The sequence below is a fragment of the Tinamus guttatus genome, unplaced genomic scaffold (assembly GCF_059628265.1).
Source record: "Tinamus guttatus ecotype Peru unplaced genomic scaffold, ASM5962826v1 Tinamus_guttatus_pri_ptg000595l, whole genome shotgun sequence".
Lineage (NCBI taxonomy): Eukaryota > Metazoa > Chordata > Aves > Tinamiformes > Tinamidae > Tinamus > Tinamus guttatus.
Genome location: NW_028289129.1, coordinates 231,774 through 255,532, shown reverse-complemented (window position 1 = coordinate 255,532; position 23,759 = coordinate 231,774). Strand labels below are relative to the sequence as shown.

The window sequence follows — 23,759 nt, the reverse complement described above, 5'->3', positions numbered from 1 at the left end:
TAAAAAAGATTGTGAATCCTCATGCAAAATAACTTCAGTAACAAAGTGATTGTAAATATACAGCTTATTTCCTTTATATTAGTTTTCAAAATAAAAGTATGAAATATATTTTTCTTCAAATAATTTTAAAGGAATTTCCTATTTTCGAATATTTGAAAAAAACACACGTCAGTGCTTAGTAGCATTAGAAGCAGCACGATGAAGTAGACGAACTGAACAAACGAGGGAAAAAAAAGGATATCAGAGATACACTCTAAAGTAAAACAGAATTTCCACTTAAATCATTCTACTTTGGGTTTCCTATGTTTTTTTTTTTTTTAAAAAAAAAAAACAGCAAACATAACCTTGTCTGAGAGATTATGCTTCATAGTAAAAGAACTCTTGGATCATAATCTGTTGGTTGCTGAGAAAATCTTACCTGAGAAAACTATGACAAGCCAGAGAGATTATTTGACAAGAAGTTTGGTGTTTTATGTTATGAATGGTCACTATTCTGAGGTGACATTAAGACAAGTATGTGACATCAGTGGTGAAGAAGGATGATTTTTTTCTTGTTCATCTGAAATTACCATCTGTTTATCTGTATTATCTCCAAGGCAAATCTTCAACTTCCTCGTTCTTGGTCTGCCACGAAAATAATTTATTGGCCTTTTCACCTTTTTCATATACAAGTGCACTTGAGTTTAGTGAATGCTTGCAGACCTGATTCTCAGCCAGTTCATTATGTTCTTTCCAGAAACCATTTAGAAATTATTATAGATTACAAAAATAAATCCAGTAGGATAAGTAATTAAAGTGTTTCACCCTTAGGGAAATGCCACCATTTCCTGGCAATGAGCTTTCTTTTTCTCACTTTGTTACTTTTCCAGTAACAAACTCCCTGTCTTCTGCAGGCTCTGTGATGTGAAAGAGCTGTGGTGTTTTTCTGAGCCTTCATTCCACCTCTTTCTATGTCTCTTCATTGGTTTATCCTAGGCTAAATGTTACAGGTATTCAGTTACAATGTGGTTAGTTTGTGTCTTCAGATTGTGCAGAAATACTATAAAAGAAGTGAAATCTCCTTAACAGGGACTTTTCTGTAACATGCTGTTCTTTTGCATTGTGTAGAACAGCATACTTGCTGAGCACAGAGGATTAAGAAGGTGGTATGTTTGAAGGATGTTGTGCTCCAGCAGTCCAGACATTATTTGGATGCTATATTCATTCTACACAGATAAGACCTGTTGTAGTTCTGTAGTCACTTACCGCTGTAATCTATACCAGGATTGTGGCTTAACCGATCCCGTGATAAGGAAGTTAACAGTGTGTTTACCTCTAGTCTTCTCCCTACTTACAGAGCAGTTGTACAAAATTGCCTAATTTCTCTTATTATTGTTGTGTATATTGTAGTTGGAGTTTACTCGCAGTCAACTGAATTTAGGACTCAGAACCTGAATAGAAGTTCTTTAGGACAGAGGCATATTTCTTAACCTTATTGGAAGATACTTACACTCCATGGAGTTCTAATTATCCTGTCATTACTTCTATGAATATTTGGCAATTAATTTCTACCAAATAATTCACTTGCACTGCTAGTAGAGAGCAAAACACAAACATAAAGGTGATTTAGTTGTTCTAGTACAGTTTGAAGATAAAACGTGGAGGATGCCCAGGTAAACAAGAAATTAGTGGGCTGCAGTAGAGCCTACAATGAGCACATCTTGATTTTCTTTATGAAACTCAGAATCTAGTAAGACCTATTTCCAATAATCAAGGCAAGTATTTCAAAGTGAGCCTAGCTCTGTGTATCTTCCAGATTATGGCTAGAAAACAGCACAACAAGGAAAAGAAGATATGTTACAATAAACCCATCAACTTGATATATCTCTTTATTACAGGTTTTAGTCTTTCTAGGCTAACATAAAAATACATTTAAACAAATCTGCCAGGTAACAAACTTCAACTAAGGAGCCATGAAATACTGGAATAGACATATATTTTAGTTTGTCAGTTAAGGCAAGTTGACCTCAACCTAATAACATTGTTCAGCCAAATACATTACAAGGTAGTTATTTATGCAGGTACAAAGGTTTAAAAAGTTATATAAGTTGCACTACTTAAAGCAGTAAAAGAAGGTATCTTGTTCTAACTTATCTAACCCGTGTTTTTGTTGGAATAAATTGATCTACAGCACTTTTTAAAGAAATAGATCTAGAGGAAAACCTAAACTTGAAATTAACAAGGTAAATCAAGGGAGAAACTGCAATTTGTAACTGCGTTAGAATGGAACTTGTGGTTATCTGGGAGATGTTTATGAATTCTGCAATACCATGAACTTCTTTTTTCTAGTCAAAATAAGTCTTCTGACATACTAGATGTTTTCTAACTCTATAGAAGTACTTTTACAGGTGCAAAAGCAGTACAATAAATATAAGAGCAGATCTGAATGTGGATTTGAACATTTTCAAAGTTTTGAACATAATCTTAAACTTTTTAATCCCAAGACATTCTCTATCTAAAAGTAAGAACACTTCTACTAAACACTTCAGTGTTTAGTTTGAAACTAATTGATTACATATCAAATTTTTAAAAATTTACAAAATTAAAACTATTAATACTCAGAGTTTGTGTCAGAGTTTGTGTCATACCATTACTTTTCATTCATTAATGGCATCAGGTTTACTAAAAAAAAATGTAAACAGTGCAAAGATATCAGAATATTCTGATATAATACATATATCTGAAAATATAAGCTAGATAGAAAATATCAGCAAAGTGTTTAAGAGCTTAGAGTTTCTGTCATGCGCATCTTGAATTTCTTTAAAAAATGAATTACTTTGCATTTACCTTTAATAGTATACTAATAATCTGATCCACAAGAGGGCACCAGGCAAGCAAATGGCAGCCTGACATTAATTGTTAAAAAACATTGTGAAATATCTTCTACAAATGCTTTAGAAAGCTGAGAAAAGTTAATTATGCTGAATAACTTTTTTTTAATATAAAATGCATACTTATAATACTTATATATAGTGTGCAGATTTAGATGAAAATACATATGTATTTACCCATAAAAACACATTTTCCAATGCATAGAATGCAAGCAAAGTTCTGTGCAATTAATATTAAAAGTAATGGTTATACATAAGGTATTACATAGTTACTTACATCCATGAATGCAGAATTAAGAAAATATGCAGTTTACCAGTTAATATCAATTATGTATCAGTTCTGATGACGGTAAAATGGAAATGAATCAAGAAGGTAAAATGCTTTCAAAAATGAGCATGATGAGTGGAAAACTGAGACACGAGAGCCTTGTTCCCTCCTTTTAAGCCTTGTATACTTTTTTTTATTCTGTGCAAAAAACAGAAATACAGAATACTGTAATGATTGAAGGTAAAAGCACTCTCCATCATCTTTGAAAGATCCTGGAGAACAGGAGAAGTGCCGGAGGACTGAAAGAAAGCCAATGTCACTCCAGTCTTCAAAAAAGGCCAGAAAGAGGACGCAGGGAACTACAGGTCAGTCAACCTCACCTCCGTCCCTGGAAATGTGATGGAACGGCTCATACTGTCCATTGTCTCTGGGCACATGGAGGACAAGAAGGTGCTCAAGAGTAGTCAGCATGGATTCACCAAGGGGAAATCCTGCCTGACTAACCTGATAGCCTTCTATAATGGAATGACCAGCTGGATAGATGAGGGGAGAGCGGGGGATGTCATCTATCTGGACTTCACCAAGGCTTTTGACACTGTCCCTCACAGCAGCCTCCTGGGCGAGCTCCGGAAGTGTGGGGTAGATGAGTGGAGGCCCTTTCCAGCTCTGCTTCCCCATTGTTATCTACTTCTCTTTTCGTATCACAGTCCTATGTTCATTCACCTCCACAGCCCATTTGTCTGCTTTTCCCCATGTTTGCATTCCCACACATCTATATCAATCTATAATTCACTCTTTTGCTAATAAACTTACTCTTAAAATGTTCTATGAAATAATAAGAGAGAATTGGTTGGTTATACTTTCTTGCTGCTAATAGTAAATACATGTATTTTACAGATTTGCAAAATGAGCAAGCAGTTTAAACCCTCTTGTTTCAGAAAAAAGGGCAATCTCCAAAGAAACTGGAATAGATCTTAAAGACTATGGACTTAGCTTAGAATAGCAAGTAAACTCTTACTGCACAGTACATACCTTATACACATAAAAAAGATATAAATAAGTGACTCCTTCATACATACATAACTATGTTTGGGAACAAAGTTCATGCGCTTGCACAGTTAGATTTCACATCACGTAAGGTTTGAAGAAATGAGTTGAATAATTTCAAAGGGCTGTTGTTATGAATTCTCAGATTTATGTGTAGACCACAGCAGTATCTTAAAGATTTGGGTGGAGGGAAAAACTGTCTTCTTTTTCCTCTAGTTCTGACCAAAAATGCTAGCAGTTCAACCTACTCAGTTATCTGATCCTTCAAAATTCAGCAGCTAGGATTCTGTCTGCTCTTGGATGGCTGAGAGGTCTACTTCAAGTCAAAAAGCACATTATGGAAAGAGCAGCAACAGTTACTATGTCAGTCTGAGGTAAATACAATGAGGAGATGTTTATGTCTACAAAAGTAAATGGCTATTACTATAAAGAGAGTTGAGGGGATGTACCAAAAAAGAGTCTAATGGGTAAAATGATGACAGTCAAAGATATGCAGGTTGTGACTTGAAGTCAACAGTGGCTTTTCATACTCAAAACTTTGGCTTTCAAGGGTGACTGTGCTACAAAGAAAAAAAGAGCTGTGAATTATCACAAATGAAACTGAAATGTTGGGATCTGTAGAAGGCAAATACCGAGGCAGTAGGGGAAGTTAATTTCTTCCCCTGCAGCTCTTTCTTCTGATACGTGGAGATGTCTTAGGTGACATCTCTTACAGTAGCTTCACTCTCTTCATAAATAATGCATTTGTAACTCCCGGTCAAATTTATTTGCTTGGCAATGACTCAGTTTTGTTCAGAAATTACAAGTTGACAAAGGACAGGCAATTCAAAAAAGCTGTTTAGAAATACTATGACAAATCACTTTCCTCCCTCTTTTTTTCCCTGCAAGATAAAATGTATCGATTGTGAACTGTAACCTTTTGGAATTTAGTTTGGTTCTCAGGATGAAAAAGATGGACTCCATTAATTTAAGTTATGTCAATAGACGGACAGAACGGCATTTTAAGGAACATGGATTTTTCCTTAAAACACTGGGAAAATGAGGTTATATAAAGAAACAGGCTTTTAGAAGAAACTAAGAGAAACTTTCCTCATAGAACATCTCATTATCCTTTTACACTGTCTGGCCTCTCACATTCAAGCTGCTGTTGGTAATGTAGGCAACACTGCCAGTGCTTTAATCGTGAGTTTTGCTAACACTGGAAACGGCACCATTTCTCTGTCAGACTATAGTATCCTGTGAGCGTTCCTCTTTTGTTTTCATTTTTTATGGGCCCTTCGGTCTGGAGGAATTCAGACTGCTTACTAGATTTGTCTTTTAGTAACTTCTTGAACATTCAACAACTCTGATGGAAGCTGCGGCACATTACCTAGAAACAATCCTGCTGCAAAGTCCGCACCAAGGTGGCAGTTACTGGCAAGCTGGATAATTTGTCGTGTGGGTTACCAGAAACAATGGACAGGATGATAAGGGCTGTACGTCATTTTTCCCTTGGGAGCTGCCCGCCATGGCAGTGGAGGGTGGAGAATTTCATTTTTTTTTCAGATTGTTTGCGGCAGTGACAGATCCTGGAGCTGTCACAGAGCACCGGTGTTTGAGACTTTCATTATTATTTCGTTTTTTCTTTAGCCAGGCGCATCGGGGACAGCTCTTTGCCCCCCGGCGGCCGAGGCGAGCTCAGCGCAGCAGCAGGAAACAGCCCCGCACCGGGGCCGCCCGCGGGCGGGGGGCGGCGCCAACGGCCGCCGCGACCCTCCGGTCCCGCCCCGGCTCCCGCGTGACCCGCCCCGCCCCGCTGGCGCGCGCGCCGCTTCCGGGAGGGGCGGGGGCGCCGCGGCGGCAAGTTTCGCGGGGCGGCGGTAGCGGCACCGACAGCGACATGGCGGGTAACGGCCTGAGCTACAGCGAGCAGGGTGGCGAGGCGGCGCCCGAGCTCGCGCAGGAGACGGCGCCCACTACAGCGCCCGCGGCCTTCGGGCTCTTCAGCAGCGACACTAAGAAGTAAGGGGCGGACCAGACCGGACCGGGTCGGGCCGGACCAGACCAGACCGGGCCAGCGACGGTGGGGGGCGGCCTCGGGGTCCGGGCAGGCCGGGCCGCTGCGGCGCTGCCTGTGGGGGTCGGGCACTGGCGGGGTCCCCAGCGGTGAAAAGCACCGCCCCCGGTGCCCGTTTCTCTAGCCCCTCCTCGCGCCGTGGAAAAGTTGGGTTGCTCGTGCTTAAGGTGCTCACGGCAGCGTGGAAAGTCGTCTCAAAGTTGTTATGTTAAAAAAAAAAAAAAGTTCCTAAAAGAAAACCCAACTGTTTCTGATCTTTTGTGATAACTAATCCCGCTGGCAATCACTTCCTCGTGCCCTGAAAGGGGCCTTTTGAAAAGACGCACACGTGGAAGCTGCGGTGGGAAGGACTGGTGGGAATTAGGAGGTGGCCTGGGAGGGGGAGGGCGTCGGGTTGGTGCATTGGCCTGGAGTCAAAATGAGGAAATGGAGGAATAAAAGCAGGCTAACAAACAGAAAGAACCCCAGATAATATGAATGCCTGGGCCAGAGAGCCTGGAACACCTTAGTGGGAAACTGAGTTGGAGAGACAAAAATTGTGTCTAAACAGAAGGATGGAGAGGCCAGAAGGGTTTCCCACAGCAAATTGGAAATCTATTCTTGCAGCAAGCCCTCAGAAGGACCATAAACTAAGGTCTCGCTGCATTGGGAAATCAATCATTTGTTCTTCAGCCTGATTGCTCTGCACAAAGGGAGCATCCAGGCTTCCCCCGGGCAGGTGGTTTTGAGCCACACCAAAGTAACTGCGCAGCCAGGTGGGGCTGCCGGCTCTGGTGCCCAGCCCTGTGAAGCAGAAGCTGGTCAGGCTCACTTTGCTGAAGGACTCACGCTTCTATCGCTCCAGTGTTACACTCCAAAAACCTTTGCTTTTTTTTTTTTTAATCCTCCAGTTAAAATTTTAACTGATTTGACATAGATGCCCCTCTCCTGATTTGTGTCTTGCAGCAGATTTATATTGCTCTTGCTCTTCTTTTACCCCCTCCTATGGCAACTTCCTACTTTATTTTTTCAACCTCTGCTTTGCTTCTGCTTTTTCACAGAGGCCTAGTCATAGCAATAATTCTATATGTAATTTGTTTCATCCTAAAATTCAGACTTTTTCAGGTTGAATGGTGAAGTTTACATGTTTCTGAACGGCAAAAGTGAATGATTTGGGTAGGAAAAAAAAAAAAAAAACTGTCCAGTAATTTGGGTGAATAAAACTCAGGTCTCCTAAGACCTACTTTACATATGTACATGCATGATCATCTTTGAACATGGGAAAAAACAGAGTAGCTGACGAAACTGCAACATGCATGTATGTCTTATTAATCACCCCTCCACGTTAGCCCTTCAAATTAGGAGAGAGAAGTTCTTTGAAAGCAAGGGCTTGACAAGGAAGCAGACTTTGATCCGCTGGGTCTTTGCACCTGGCAAACAAAGACTTCTTGAAATAGGAAGTTATCCCTGATTTAAATCTGTGTAAGCCTTTACCATGGATTTGGAGAGTTGAAAAACGACTGTTAGGCAGAAAAGATTACCACGTTTTTATGTGAGGCGAAGCTGGTGTTCAACCATTGGACTGCAGATGAAGATTGTTAGAAAAGAAATACTGCATTGTACTGTTTGGAAAACATGAAAGTCATTTATCAAACACATTTACAGCATCTGTTCAGCTCTGGTCATGACCCCAAGCTTCTTTATTGAGGAAACAAGCAAAACTTACTTTCCTTAACTGAAAGAAGCCTTCTTAAAAAAAAAAAAAAAAAACAGGACACTGTGTCTTCAGGTATTTTGTTTTTGTGTTCTTTAAACCGGACAAATCTGGTCCCTCCTTACTTGGCTTGCAGAAAAGTACAAGTTATTTCATATTCTGATGTTTTAAAATGAAATGTTATGGGGAGATTTTTCTAGTGAAATAAAATTACCCTTATGGCTTTTTAGAGTTCTGTTTGCTGATTTCTCGCTTTGATTGTCACCCAGCACTGCTGTTTGTTTTTGGATGTGTTTATGTCCTATATCGCTGTGGTGTTTGAGTACCTTGCAAACTTCGTTGTTGCTGGCAAGAGAATTTGTCCTTAGGCCTACTGAAACGTCTTTTGTTTTTTCCCTCTGCTCTCAGGAGAGTGGAGCTGTTGGATGAGAGAACTGCACTTACTTGAAAGTTAGTGTGAATAGTGTGAACAGTGTCCCGTGGTCAAAATATAAATGTTAAAGGATTATTCTTTTTTTTTTTTTTCCATGTCTACCTCTCTTCTTTAGGTTGTCTGTCTGTTGTTTGTCATGAAGTGGAAGTAAGTCAATGCCAAAGCTTTTGGAGATCCAACAGTAATTTACTGGGATAGATTGTCTTCAGTCTTGTAAACACTTTTTACATAAAACCATCTCAGACAAGCTGCACAAAGAGGCACAAATGACTATCAATAGACTTAAGTGTGATGAAGTCTAAATTTTTTTTTTTGTATAAACTATTGCTCAGCTGAAGTTCTTACCCTCTAAAAGATTTAAAAGAACATCCCTTGGTGTCAAGAGCCCATGTGTTTTATCCAGCTTGCTCAAGCCTCTCTTATTCTGTCTTAATTCTGTGATTCATTCTTTCATTTTTTCATTAAAAATGGAATCTTAAGGTCAGCTTATGATAATAACACTTTCTTTGCATGTCGTTCTTGTTGTTTGCTTGAGACACTTGAAATGTGCATAATGAAATGTTTTAGATCCTTGCAAACTCTCTGTCCTGATGGCATCTAGAATCAAGTGGTTGTTTAAATAATAGGCATGAAATGATCTCTAAAATAACTATTTATCTTGGTACAAGGAAGTTTAAAGGGATTGCATGCACCATGTGTGAACAGCTTGGTTCTCTCACTAGTTATGTATTGCACCCTACATAGCGGAGGGAAAAAAAAAATGATATTAAAATAGAACTTTGGTGTAACCTGAATCAGGTAACTGTGTAGGTGAGAAATGATTTAGGTTTCTTTTCTTCTCTCAGTGTCTATCACTCTTATATCAACTAACAACAAGTATAACACAAACATTAGAAACTGTTTTCTGAGGTTTTTTTTGCACTGTTTTGTGAAGCATTGTATTCAAAAATAAGAGTGCAAGGGTAGATTTTCCTGTGGGTGTTGAATCTTGAGAAAACGGAGCATAACTTACCTGTTCAGTACGCACTGCTTTAAACAAACCCATTGGTTAGGTGGGTATGGATCATCAGATATGGATCTCCTTAGAGGGTGGAAACTTTGTCTTCCTGGTTATTCTTTCAATATCTGAGTAACTGGGAGGTTTTGTGTAGCTGAGATAAATTGGTCTTGATTTAGAGCTTTTTTTCTATGGAGCAGGCCTTGTCGCGTGGCTGGAAAATGCCTCTGTTCTCTGCTGCCCTCACCATTTCGCCAATCATATATGGCATTCTTTATACAATGTGAATAAATGCCTAGCCAGTTTGAATTGTCTGTGAATTGACTATATCCCAAGCATAGATCAATGTCTAGGTTCTCTAGATACCTGCTTGCGTAACCCACCCATTTGAAGGAGAAGGAGAAGGGATCAGGTTAAATCACCAGAGTAATGGAACTGGTATACTGTTGCCCATTAGGGGGGTTTTCAGAGGAAAATTAGCCAACTAATTTCAAGATTTAGGAAAGACTAAAAGAAGAATTAGTGACTTGGAAGCAATGTGCAATTGCCTGTGTCAGGGTGCAGCTTTTACTACCTACTATTGATTGTAGTTGGACACATGATTTTCATCTATATTTTACGTTTTTATCTGTATGTAATGAATGGTTCTTAAAAGCGATATGGTTTCAGCAGTAAAACTAACTGTTGCTCAATCCAAACTAAATGTAAAAACTTACAAGGAAACCACATGAAGAACAATCAGTAGATGCCGGTAAGTATAGTTTTGAAGCCGATGGCAAAATCTGCAACATTTTCAGCTTCATTGAGTTGCATTTTCAAGCTAGATCCCTGCCAACCAAAATACATTTGTAAGTTGTTAAGTTTTTCTTTCCCCCCTCCTGCAGCTCTGGCTCATGCATTCTGTTTTCATGCATTTTCTGATGAATATCAGAAATGATTTTTTTTCTCTCTGAAATTTTCAAGCCTGTTTTGCACAGAGCTGATTTAAGGCGGCAATTTCATTAAAATACTCATTTTCCAATTCTCCACTTGGAAGACTTTTTTGGGGAAAAAATTATCAGAGCTAAAAACTTGCTTACAGCATCTGCCAGGGATGTTCTCGGAGTCTTAAATTAATCTAGTTTTACCTTGGCATATCCTCTTCAACCAGTCATGGAAAGCTTGTCTAGGTAGGCATTTATGAAATTCTTGGAGGAAAGTCCAGCCCTAATATTCAGACTTGCTGCATTTGCTAGTTCGTTGGCAAGTCTGCCTTTCCCATCTGTTGCAATGGCTTTATGCCCACTAATAGGGTGATAAGCTAGTATCAGCAGAGTGTATAAGCCAGGAAAGATGAATGGTTTGGTTGAACTGATGACTCTATGAGATAAAAATCTGAACTGTAGTAGGTATCATGATAGTAACTATATATAATATGCAAACAGGAGTATGATATTGCAGTCCATGCCTTCAGCTGACATCAGTCAGATTTGATGACTAGTGGCCATCATAATGAATTTGTTTTTTTGCCATAAAGTTGGCACATGTGAGAATATAAGCAATGAGCTGTTGATCTGCTCTAATTCTCTGTAATGTAGTCGTTACAACTTTTTTTTGAGGCTTTTCTCTCAGAAAGGAAATCATTTCAACGTAAGGTCTTTGTTGCATGTTTGTTCTGTTGCTGGCCTTAGGCATTTGTTACAGTCTGCACCGTAAATGGCAGTACGATACCTTTGGGTAACACTGTTGCAATAGAAGCTTGAAATTTAAAAATACTCAGTACCTGTTCTTAGTCTTGCTTTCCTAAGGACTATCCTTGTCCAATATCTCTTTCCTGGCAATAGCTAATCTTAGATTAAACCACAGTATTATCTAGGTCTTTGGAACTATTTGAGGGCATATTAGCTTGTACTCTGATCATAACTTCTGGGGTGTTGGTTGCTAAAATATCTGTCTTTGTGCTGATGGCAGCAGCAGCTTCCAGGTGCTCATGTACTGGATAGCTCAAGCTTAGTTCAGGTGTTACAGTATGATAGCCTTGAACTGGAGAGAGATGCTTTACTATGTTTTAATTTTACACTTTTCTGCATGCTTACATACTCAGTAGGATGCGACTGTACCTAGCGTTCTAGGGGCTTTAAGAGTGTTTTGGCAGGACAGTCATTACTGAGATATTGTCCTGCTGGCTGGGCTGCATCCTGCCTTCTTCTTTTCTGTGCCTTACAGCATGCTGTAGTTACCCTATTTTTCCTGTCTATCATTTAAAAAATACTGTGTTTCCTTTTGGAGCAATATGTTGTTCAAATTGATGTGGCTGTTCAAAGCGAGAAGTGGCTGTAACTGCTAGCTGTTTTCTCAGAACTTCTCTTGAAACCACACCTACTCCACAGAGTACACAACTACAGAGTTGCTTAACTTGAGGGTCCCTTGAAATAATCGTTGAATTCTGTCTTGCTGTTGTGAATTGGCAACACATATAAATAATGCTGTAATGGGAGAGGAAGACAGTACTGCCCAGCACCACGAGATGTCGTGCAAACAGTTTGTGGTGTGAAGTGCTCACAGCGAAATTCAGGATTCTGTAATTTCCTGCTAGAGGAGGAGCCCAAACGTAGAGCAAACTGAATTTTTAGTCCTTTCTTAGGACTTAATTACAACTGCAGACACCAGTTGAGCTGCTCTATTAATGTGACTCTTCTGCTTTGAACCTGGTAACATCTGTGATAGTTTGCACTTCATGTTAAAACATTTTGCTGAACACTTCATTATACTGCAAACAAAAATCTCTTAACGTGCTCTCATTGAAAGTACGTAGTCCAGACTCAGATTCCCTGGGGACTGGAGGGTGCAAGAACAACCTAGTTGATGTGCTGTAACTAAAAGCATGCAATAGATTGAGAATTTAAGAAATACATTAATACAACTATTTTGGAACGTTTGTTATTTCTGTTCTATTTCTGATGGTCTCATGATATCAGTACTAATGCAGCTCGTTTCCTCCCCTGCAGTAGATTTGCATTCAATGTCTTGCGTATCTTACTCATGTAGTAACCCAGTACTTTCCCTGCATGTGAAAAGCCTCTATCTCGCTGCAAGTTGTTGATTTCTTTTACAATTCCTTTTTTTTTTTTTTTTTTTTCCTCATTCCAAAATGATAAAATTAGCTCCAAGGTTTTGGGAATGTACGTACAGAACGGGAAAACATGGTAATCTTATTTTTCTAGAGACAAAAGGTTGATAAACGTCAATAAGCAAAGCTTTTGTAGCTGAAGAATCATTGGTTGCTTGCTGGGCTCCTGTTGCAGTTTTGACATTATGAAATGTATACTTCTGATTTTTACAAAGAATGCATTAGGATTATTAGATTACTTCAGTAGCTGGATGCAGTTGACATGTAGCAAGTATTGACAGTTGCTTTGATATTAAATATTAATAATTGCTTCTGTAGAATTATGCTTCTGTATTATGGTATTACTAAATACTATGGTATTATGGTAATGACTATTTCTGATGCTACTAAAAATGGAGATATAATAAGCATGCATCCTCCCAGAGTGGAGTAAGCATTCTCTTGTCAATAATAGTTGCTCAGTTGTTGCAGACGCAGTGACAAATAAATTGACAGAAATTATGGACTAGTATTTTTGCTCAGATTAAATGACTTTTGCAGTTAAAGTTTTAAGGTTGTTCCAAGAGAAGATGAGTCGACTGAGAAGAGACACTTATTAGTAGCATACTTGGATTAAACTTGAGTGGTATACATTTATACCTGACCTATTTGGTTTTGCAGAAGAGGCAAGATGCTAGTTTTTGTGACTAAGTGTGCATTAACAAGAATACAGTGGTTAGGTTTTTGGGAAGCCCTCTCACCTCTTCTTATACTTGCAGAAAATGGGCTCAGAATGACAATGTATTTACTTTTTTTTTTTTTTGCACTGATCATAGCTGTATAACCCTTTCTATTATGCTTAATATAACTCAGTATTATCCATTAGCTATCAGATTAGACTTCTTTAACCTACTGAAGCAATAGAGCTCGTATTTCAGTGCTCTGTAACGTGTGCCTATCTTAGGCTTAGGCTGTAACGTGTGCCGCCTTAGGCTAAAACTACCCTCCAAGTTTGAAGGGGAGAGGGAGAATTATTGATGCAGCTGGACTGTTATTTGCACTTTCCTGACCTGTTGGCAGGTGGGCATAAATGATAAAGACATTTGTTAACTTTGTGCACTGAAGGCCTGTCACTTTAGCATAACTAATGAATATAGAAACATGGAATTAATGTGAGATTTGCATTTATACTTTTTATTTTAAAGGGTTTTCCTCAAGAATCTGAAATTTCCTTAAATCTTCTACATGTTCAGAAGATGAAAACACTGCTGTACTGTACAATAAATACTATGAAAAACTTTCATAGGAAAGGAAAGTATTTGTCTTTACCATTGTTAGTTAAAGCCGCTGATAAGCATTGTTTTTGGAGGGAAATGACCTTTGAAATCTACCTGGAGTATTTATTTCTAGAAGTTAAAACAGCAAGGGAGTGGGTCTCCTGTTAAATAGGAAGTCTCAGCGGGCTAGCTTGGCTGATTGCGTTCCTTTTTTTATTATTATATTTAAAATATTGTGCTTAAAAGAATGGAACAAAATTCTACAATGATGGGTAAAATAAATGAGGTTTCTTGTGCTATTAAATCTGTTCTTAAAAGTGAGAGCTTTGGTGTTACTCTGAAACCATATCTGAATATAGAGGAAAAAGGGCTTGCTGCTGCTTCTGCATTAATGGAACAACATTTTACTCTGTAAGTATTTAATGCTTGCTGTCGTCAGATTGTAATCCAGATCAGAAAATAATTTTTAAAATTAAAATAGTTTATGAAGAAATTAATTTCCAAATCAATTCATCAAGGACGTTTGTCGGTAAACAGATCTTAATATCTTAATTTTACCAGTTTTTATCTTTTCTGTTAACATTTCACAGTACTTTTAATTGTAGCACATGAGAAAACGTTTTCTACAAGCAGTTAGAAATGCATTAATCCTGAAGTACATTATTCTTTATTTTGTCTAAATATCTTTGTGTCTTAAATTCAACTACGTTTCACCTCCCCCTCCTTAATTCTTTTTATCTCCACTACAATCCTGTGACTGCCCTTTTGTCATTTCCAACTGCTGGGAGCTATTATATTGTTTAGCAGAATATTTGGTGGTTAGTGTCTATGAGTGTGAAATGGAATTTTGTGCTGTGTAAATTTTTTTTATTTACTTCCAGAATTTTCTGATTTGTGATTTCCAAATTTGTTGACAGCCTCATTTTCTTCATTTTATGCCTAGTATTTTCTTTAGTAAATATAGTCCCAAACTTCATTCTTAATCAGCTTCTCTGTAGCCTAGTTTTAGAGTGTCTTTTTTATTATTATTATTTCTTCAGGCAAATCTTTATCCGTTTAAATTTGTTTTCATTAATCCATAAGTTATATGTGAAGTAGAAGAGATTGACTGGTCTGATCATTTTTGTTTTCAGAAGACCATATGCTATCTTCTTTGTTTAGAAAATTAATTTTAAAAAAATAATTGCTTGGTTGTGCCAAGAAACTGAAGTATCCTACCAATCATATGATGAACAAGGTGATCACAATTTATTGATAGAATTCAGTACTTTTATTCTGTACCTTTTGCTGCTGTCTCCATCTCAACTTCTGCATGAGTAGGTGAAATGGTTTTAAGAAAGTAGAAAAGCTTTCTAGATCAAGTCTAGCCCTCTGCTGTGTCTTTGGTGGTTGTGTTGCATAGTTTCCTTTATAAATTAAATTTGAAAATTAAGGATTAAAACCCAAGAAGAATATATTAGAAACTTCTGAAACTGAAGGTGCATTCCGAGTGAGATGTTTCAAGCTAATGGGAAAGAAATGAGAATTGTTGTGTAGTCTTTGAAGAACAGGAAGAAAGGGAGAGAGAAGAATGAGATAAAGTGAATTGCCAAAAATTAAATCAAGGTGACTTTTCTGGGAAGTCTGAGTTACAAACAGATCTTCAGACATAGATTAGAAAAGAGAAGGAAAAAAATGCAAATAGTTGTTATAGGATCATATATAAATAACAAGTTGTTGATTTCTGGCATCTAAAATAAGAATTCAGAATGTAAAAAATGCAGAGTGACTAAAATGAGCATGAGTGTGGAAGGGAGCCTTAGGATGTTTGAAATGAAATCAGAAAATGAAAAAATTAATGCAGAAGGAGATGCATTTTATTGCAGGAGTTGGAGGAGAAATGAGGAGGGGGACAGAAGAAGATGCATAAAATTACATATTTAGCTTTTGCTATTTTAAAAATCATCTTGGGATGCTATTACAAGAAGAAATATGTCACCACTTGCATTTGCAATATAAAGGGCAAGTATAGGTGTATTAAACTGACTTCAACAGTGTGGTAAGCTTCAGAATAAATTGGGATAGAAAATAAAATTTTAAGGGACTAAAGCCAAAAACAAAAAAAAAAAACCACCAAACAAACAAAAACAACAACAAAAAAGTAAATATAGAAAGACAGACCAGTAAGACATTTTAAGTGCAAAAGATGCTAAAGCAGGCAAAGAAATGGAATGCTTCCACTTCTTAAATATATGAATAAAACATCAATATGCATATTGTATATAATATATAGGTATATGTTTATATACATATGTAACTTAAATATGCTGTTACACGAAGCCAATGATTCATAACAGGCCATCTCTAGTAAGATGTTCAAGTGTTTAATGAAACCTTATTGAAAAAGCACTTGCATTTCACTTAGAAGTTCAATTTAAATCTTTGCTTTCTGAAGTTTTTGCATGTCTGTCTTTTGTCTTATTAAGAAAAACGTTCCTTTTTCCTCTGGTTGTGACTATTTTTGTGGACGTCTTTTAAAGTGTGTGAGCAATGTGGTTTCCTCATGGCAGGAGGGAAATACAGAAGCAGCAGTTGGTCGAAAGATAGAAGAAACAAATTTAACCTGCTTCAGAGAAAAAGATCCTTAACTTTTAGTTAAGGAATGTATTGAAAAATTCATTCTTGTTATATTAGAATAACTATCCCTTTCAAGTAGGAAAAAGTCTGCTTAATACTTTTTATGAGGTATTGATGTTAAATTTGTGGCTCTTTGAAATTCATGCTGTTTTTGTGGGTTATATCTTTTTCCCCCTTTAATCTCAAATTTTTAGTGCATTGATAAAATTTTTGTACTTGTAAAACTTGTATTTTCTAAAATTTTATATTCACTTCTCAAATCCTTACTTTGGATTTCCAAATTATCTCTCAACACTTGACAGTTCATGGATTTTGTGAATTTTAAAGCCATTCCAAGTTCATTGGAATTTAGTGGCTATTGTCTTGTCCCTGTGTGGCTTGTGTTTGTAGTGTACTTAAAAGCAATACAGAATTTTATAAAAGGAAGTATCTTCGTAATCTCTTTTGCAGGTTTTTAGAGTCTACAAAAGCAGTTTATCTATGTGAATAAATTGTGATCTCTTTGCCATCTAACAACCCAAGCAAGTTCAACTTTGGGGTAGAGATTACTAATGAGAAATTGTATCTGTGAGAAGACATCATTATCAATTAATATTTTCAGTTGGAATGCTCCTTCATCTGTAAAAAGTATTTGCACATCAGATGTGTGTAATCAGGCGGCTATCTTAATCTTGTGTGCTGTAGAATAGCTGTGCTACTGACCTGTTGAATAAATGTTCTGAAAGCAGCAAATAGAAATCTGCAAACTAGAAAACATGATGGAGAGAGATAATACAGTGTGGTCTTGATTACTATTGAAATTCAGACCATCCTGTAACCTGTTCTCAGGCTTTTCAGTGATTTGCGTTAAATCCATATTATATTCTAACACGAAAATCTCCACCTCAGGCTGTTACATTTGGCACTCTTTGAAAAAACATGAATAAATCAGTTTGAACTGAACTGTTATTGCCTCAAAACATCAACCTTCCAGGCAGTGACTGAGCTCGTGGTGGATTAGAGTTGCAAGCGCTCACATTATTGGTGGAATCTGAAAGATTCTGTTACTAAATGCTCCATTCATTATTCTAGGCCAGAATACTAACAAAACTTTAAAAAGAATAAGAAGGAGCAGTGCTTTGTTTTAAGTTGCTGAAATAATTTGAGAATATAAAAATGGTATTTTGTTTTTATTTTACCTCTCTAATTGGTTTTTTTGTTGTTTTATATTCTTACTATAGAAATGAAGACCTAAAGCAGATGTTGGAAAGCAGTAAAGATTCTTCTAAGCTGGATGCTATGAAAAGGATTGTTGGGGTATGTGATTTTTTTTTTTCCCCTTTCTTTGGATGTGAATATTGTTTCCACCGTACAAATCCTGTGCTAAGTCAATGTTTGAATGTGTAAGTGGTGTTGTACTTTTTTTTTTTTTTTTCGTGAGACTGAAACTTATATTTAAAAGGGTGTAGTTGCACATAGTTTGGTGATACTTTTGTAACAATGCCAATATGGCTATAAACTGTTTTCAGTAGGGAGGCTATCAAGTCTATATATTAAATGAGAAGGTAATTCTACTAAGCCTTCAGTTGTTGTCTTAGTTTAGCAAGTGGGAAGTTGCAGAAACTTGATGGGTTAAAATGACAATTTGCAATCAATATGCTTTTACTGTTTTTGTTTTTATATAGTTTTTTAATTAAAAAAAGCAATTTTAAATATTCGACAGCGTTTTGAATGACTGTGTACATGTAGTGATGATTAAACAATCTTTAACACTATTATATATTGAAGTCTTTTGTCTGAATACTGTGAAGAAGTTTAAGCTCCTTTATTTCTTCTTAAAAATATTAAAAGAATAGTGCTGAAGAAAGCTCTTCAGTGTTCACTTAATTTGTTACTGTGTGACATCTGCAATTGCTTTTTCATTGTTCCTTCAGTTTCCTGTGTTTTTATTTCATTAAATGTCACTCAGTCCTCTCTTGAATTTAAGTGAGTGGGTACAGGGGGAATGGGTTTTGACCTGTGCTTGGAAACTCTTGCAGCTGTGAGGGGAAACTGTTACATTTGTGTGTGTGCGTATTTATCAATTAGGAAATTAAGTTAAATCAGGTCTGTTTAAACTTTAAAGCCAAATTTTATAGCTTGATCTTTATTAACAATGTGCTTAGCTGGTTGTTAGTTCTTGCTCATTATTAAATTTGCTTCTACATATTCAGTGAAGTTAATTCTTAACAGTCGTATCTTAAATTAACTGCAAGTATGTAATTTCATGGAGCTGGTGATGTTATTTAGGGCTGATGGGCCTAGGTGGGGGACTCAGGTTCAAGAGACTTTCGGTAAGGAAACCGGAGGTGAATTGAGCGTCTTCTTTCTCCTGGGCCCCCATTTCCAGATCAAGATGATATCCTTTTATAAGGTGTTTGCAGCTCTAGACAATCCCCAACCCGAGGTCTCTGTCCACGTGCTAGCACAGCGCAGTGCTGGCTGGATGGGTGGGTTTACATGTGCATGCTGCAGCAGGCACCTTCAGTTACTCAGATATTTCTTTACTTAGCTTAGCGGCTGTTTCTTTTCTTAGAGCAAAAGCAGTCTTTTTTTTTTTCCTAGCTCTTAAAGTTGTCTTCTACTTGACTGTCAGTGAGTTGTTTATGGTTCTGATACATTTGTTTTTTTTCAATTTCATATTATCAATGTGTCCCATACTTAATGTGTACATCATGACAAGAGGCACCTGGTACCAAGCTCTGGTTCACCTAAAAAGTTGACAACGAACTTCGCAGGCCAGGGCTGTGACTTTGCCCAATAGCGTAAGGCCTACAGCTCTGGTGAAGTTGTTCTTACTGGACCACAGAGCATAAAGACACTTTTGTTGTTACTTATTGGTTGTTCTGTATTAGTGTTTTGCTTACAGCTGAGTTTAAAAAAAAAAAAAAAAAAAAAAGCTAATATTAATCAAAGCCTGCTTAGTATGCTTCTATTTACTGGGGGAAGCAACAGGCCACAGCTTAGGCTGCACGATGAATCTTCTGTGTTCTTTTCCAAGCTGCAAACCCCATCAACTCAACACTTGAAATACTGTGAGGCAAATGGTCTTTGTTTCTCTCTTTGCAGAATGTAGATCTGTACAGGGTGACACGGTGATTTTATCAACCATTGTGTTAATATAAAGGCTTACAGAAGTTATATAGTTGTTACACAGTGGTTTAAGGCTCATTGTGCTGTGTGAAAACATTTGAGATCTGCTTCAGACACCTTAAGTGCATGGCAGAAGAGTGTGTGTGACTGGTTCACGACACTCAGTGTCAGTATAGACATGGTTATCACTTGAGATGATGAAAAGATGGCAATGCATTATTTCAGATATTGTATGTATGCATATGGTTTCTTCTCCTATGTCCCTTTTCTCTGGAGCCCCAGAGAAGTGGGAATACATCTGTCTTATATGAAGCTGAAGAATGGCTTTATAATTGTATGTGAACCTTGAGGACAGGTGGATGTATGTGTTGCTAACACTCTTGCAAAGGTTTTAATTGTCTGGGTTTGAGTTTCTGGGGGAACATCCAGCGTGGATGTCTGTATCGCCAACATCTTGACAGAGCATAATTACTGCTCAGCATCACTTTCACTCTTTCCCCTTTAATCTGAATCAGTGCTGCCAGATGTTACATGTTACTGAAGGAAGCAGGTCTGGCACACAGGTAGCAGAAGGAGGGATATGACAAAAGATCTGTAGAGCAGCTAGGAAGAGATCAGCATGTGCACGTTCTCGTGCAGGGGATGTGTTTTCCAGAGTTAAAAGGGAACTCCCTGTCAGAGTATTGTATAACATGCTGAGCCCATATAGTACTTGACCCTTCACTTATATGCAGAAAAAGCTGTCTCATCCAGTAGCTTTCTCTTTTTAGTATGCTTCAAAGTTTGAATCTTGTTCCTGCATATAGGAGCATGGAAAAGTACCAGGAGAACAGTTTTTTTTATAGCTCGTTTCTTTCCCCTTTTTAGCTGGTTTTCAAACTCTCTGCTGGAGAGAAGAAAATTCACTGCAAACAAATAAACAAGTCCTGTAGGCAGTGACTGTTAAGCGTGTAATTTACAACATAATTTCAAGTATAGAAGTAATTTCTTGCTGAAATTTCCGTTTCCTGTCTTGAAGCTGTTTAAGACTATTCTCAACTAAAAATGCATACATATGGTTTTACTATGATCAAATAACAAGTGGTGTTTTTTCAGTTAGTAAATTATTTTTGACTTGTTTACAGGCATAAAGTATTTCTTGCTTATATGTCATAATCCCAGTCTGCGCAAGTTTAGCAACAAAAATGGTGTTTTAGAAATAAATCTGAAGTATATAAAGCACCAAGTGTATTTGATTATATGCGTGGAAGAAGTACTGATACTTGCATTTAAGACCTGCTGCTGCTATTACAATGCTTTTGTTAGCATGTTAAACCTCATTTTTCTCCCCCTCTAAACTTCTCATCTAGGAAAAATCTAAGCAAAATTTCCTTTCAGAATTTCAGGATTTGTTATTTTGGAAACAGTCATATGCCTAAGATCCCACAGCAAAGTGCTTCTCTGTGTCTGTCACTTTCAAAAAGAACAAAACAAGTAGTTTAGTGCAGCCTATCATATGCACAGCCCACATGACCCATATATCTTCTGTGAGCGGAAAGCATGGAGGCTTGTGGGCAGATGGAGAGTTTCCTGCAGAATAAAGTTCCTGCTTGTGTTGGAGCTGTAGTTACCTAAGGCTTCCCTCAACTGGAGAATGTTGAGGCACAGCAGTAAATTTAGTCTTAGAAAGCACTGTTATATTCTTCCAGGTTAATGATCCACAAGCTAAGAAGGGTTTACGCTAATCATTATGACTTAGTGAGTCAAAACGCAGCCTTTTGAAAGACCCTCAACACATATGTTTACATGATACACTGGAGCTGTTGTGGTTGGTTGGTTAAACAACACAAATGGTGCGTAGATTTCACTGATAAGGAGTAGCACTGTGATGATAATTTAAAATTGAAGAATCATCCTTATTTTTGAATAACTTCCATTACATCAAGATATGGTGATGATATGTTCTTCTATTATACTTATTTTCGTTGCATCTTGTTACAAAGCTTTGCTTGATTTTTGTCATTCTGAATTTGGAATCTGTTATAAAAAAAACCAGTCTGAGTAGCAGTAGTTTCTTTTAGACTCTTAAATAAAAATCCCAGAAACTCATACAACAACTCATTAGCTTGTGTCATTTTTTTTTTTTTTTTTTTTTTGGAGGGAGGGGCGTATGTATTTAATTATGTTTAAAATAAAATGTTATGCCGGATAGCTAGTTTTAGATTCTTTCAAAAGGTTCGGTGATAGTTTGAACTTCAACTCCTCCATTTCTTTTTAACTTTTCTTTTTCAAACATCGTAACAGGCAGTTGTTTAAATATTGCTTGTCATTTATATTTTCCTTTCTTGCCTTTACTGCATGAAATCTAAGTTCCTTATGCATTTGCTATGATTTACCAAAGAGATGTATATTCCTGACTTGTATCTCTGGTATATGAAGTTTGTTCAGCCACTCAAACTTGAACAAGGTTGAGGGTATGAGAGATTTATGGAAAATTGTGATTATATTTGCAAAACTGTATATTGCTGCACTGGAACCCTGCATATTTGATAGTCTTTTTGACTTCTTGTCCACACCAATTAGGCTGGTGTTTGGCTGACTGGATCCTGGCCTTGGCCTCAGCTGGGACTGTTCTGATTTTTCTGATATGCTATGTTCAGCAGCATCATAACTGGAATTATTGCTGGACATACTGCTGTAACTTTGATCTGAGAGAGGACGGTACACTCTGTGTGCAAATATTTTATCCCTTTTATGTACTTGATTCTTATAAATAGCTTCCTTTTTTAAAGCTATTCATACAAGGGATAAAGCTAAACCATGTTTTGTTATTTTTTGCTTTTATTGGGAGAACAATTTTGTTTACTGTATGCCCTACTTTCAGATGTTTCTATGAGAACGTTTCCTTTTAAAGAATAAAATCACAGTAATATTTTCTGCTTTTACCTTTGTTTATTTTTGTCCCCTATAAATACTTCAGCAAGGTCTTTTGTGTTTAACTTGTTATGGAAACTAACCTTCTCTTGTTCTTGGCTTAAGTGTGATACCTATTTAGCTTTTCCCACCCCCCACCCCCCCCCATTAAAATCACATTTTTGGGAGGAGTACAGGACTTCAAAATGTATATAACTTTTCCTTGGTTTAAACTAAGCTTGCTCCTTTTAGCAAGCAAATCTCTAAGCTGATGGTATTTCTTTTTTTTCCAGGAAGGCAACTTCCAAAATGGAATGTAAAGATTTTAGAATGAGCAAGTTCTCTTGTTGTAAAGCCATTAAAAAACATTAAAAAAGGTTTGCAGTACAGTAGGGTAGTCATTGCTTCTTGTTGTATTACTGTCTAACATCTAGTGATTTTTGTCCTACACTAGTGTTCCATGAATGAATTTTATGTAGGAACAAAGAAGAAATGCAAATATGGAGTAATGCATCTCTCTCTCTTTTTTTTTTTTTTCTTTTTTTCTTTTTAGATGATAGCAAAAGGGAAAAATGCGTCTGAGCTGTTTCCTGCTGTTGTGAAGAATGTTGCCAGTAAAAATATCGAGGTATTACTATAGCTCCTTAAACATACTGTAAAGATAAAGATCCCATAACATAGAATATCCTTGTTTATGAAAATGGTATCTAATTGTATCTGTGAGTTCATCATACACTATAAAATATCTGTAGTATTTTGTTTAAGTGAACCTCTCTGAATTTAAATTCATGGAGCAGTTTTATGGAACTGTTTAACATACAAGCAATGGCCATTTGTTGGGATTTGGTTTGGAGGGGAGTGATAACTTTATTCACACACAAAAACAGAGAAAAAGGGGCTTTAAAGAGAACTGCTTGGAGAAACTTTGTAGAAGAATATGGTGGTACTGAGGAAAGGCACTTTGTATCGTGAGCGTAGTGTTGGGCAAAATTTGAGCGGGAATTGAACTACATTGTATTTGAGAGTATCTGTTACAAATCAAGGCCAAGAAATAAAGGTGGGTGAGGGGAAAAAAGTTGTTCCTGTGCTCAATGTGTATTACACTTCTAAAAATTCAGTGTTTCAGTAGTAGGTTTACCAAAATTAGATTATTTTGGCCTATTATTTTACTGTCTCGCTCCAAATGGCATGGTACCAAAATTCTTCTTTCTCTTGTGGTATTGCTTCCTATGTTAGGATTACTTCTTTGAAAAATTATGAAAAGAGTGATAGGAAGAAGCCAACGTACTGGAGAACGATTATACTTCCTCTGACAGTGTGCAAAGATGGCAGGACCAGAATCTTTCAGAACTTACTGTATTTAATTGCTTTAAAAGGCATTGTGAATACATTTTTAATAGGTGATGAAAGG

At 37.2% G+C, this 23,759-nt stretch overlaps 1 protein-coding gene across 2 annotated transcripts in view; it reads left to right on the top strand.

Annotated features, from left to right (window-relative positions):
* Positions 1-6,023: 6,023 nt before the first annotated feature.
* AP3B1 (adaptor related protein complex 3 subunit beta 1) overlaps positions 6,024-23,759 on the top strand; it is a 129,257-nt gene continuing 111,521 nt past the window's right edge. The window contains exons 1-3 of one of the 2 annotated variants that reach the window (XM_088534739.1): positions 6,024-6,186; positions 17,566-17,641; positions 22,902-22,976. In XM_088534739.1, the coding sequence (XP_088390865.1) occupies positions 6,065-6,186; positions 17,566-17,641; positions 22,902-22,976 (273 nt within the window). In that variant the 5' untranslated portion in view covers positions 6,024-6,064. Of the gene's footprint in view, positions 6,187-13,976; positions 14,141-17,565; positions 17,642-22,901; positions 22,977-23,759 lie in introns of those variants that run through there. The other variant, XM_088534738.1, reaches the window with a different exon arrangement.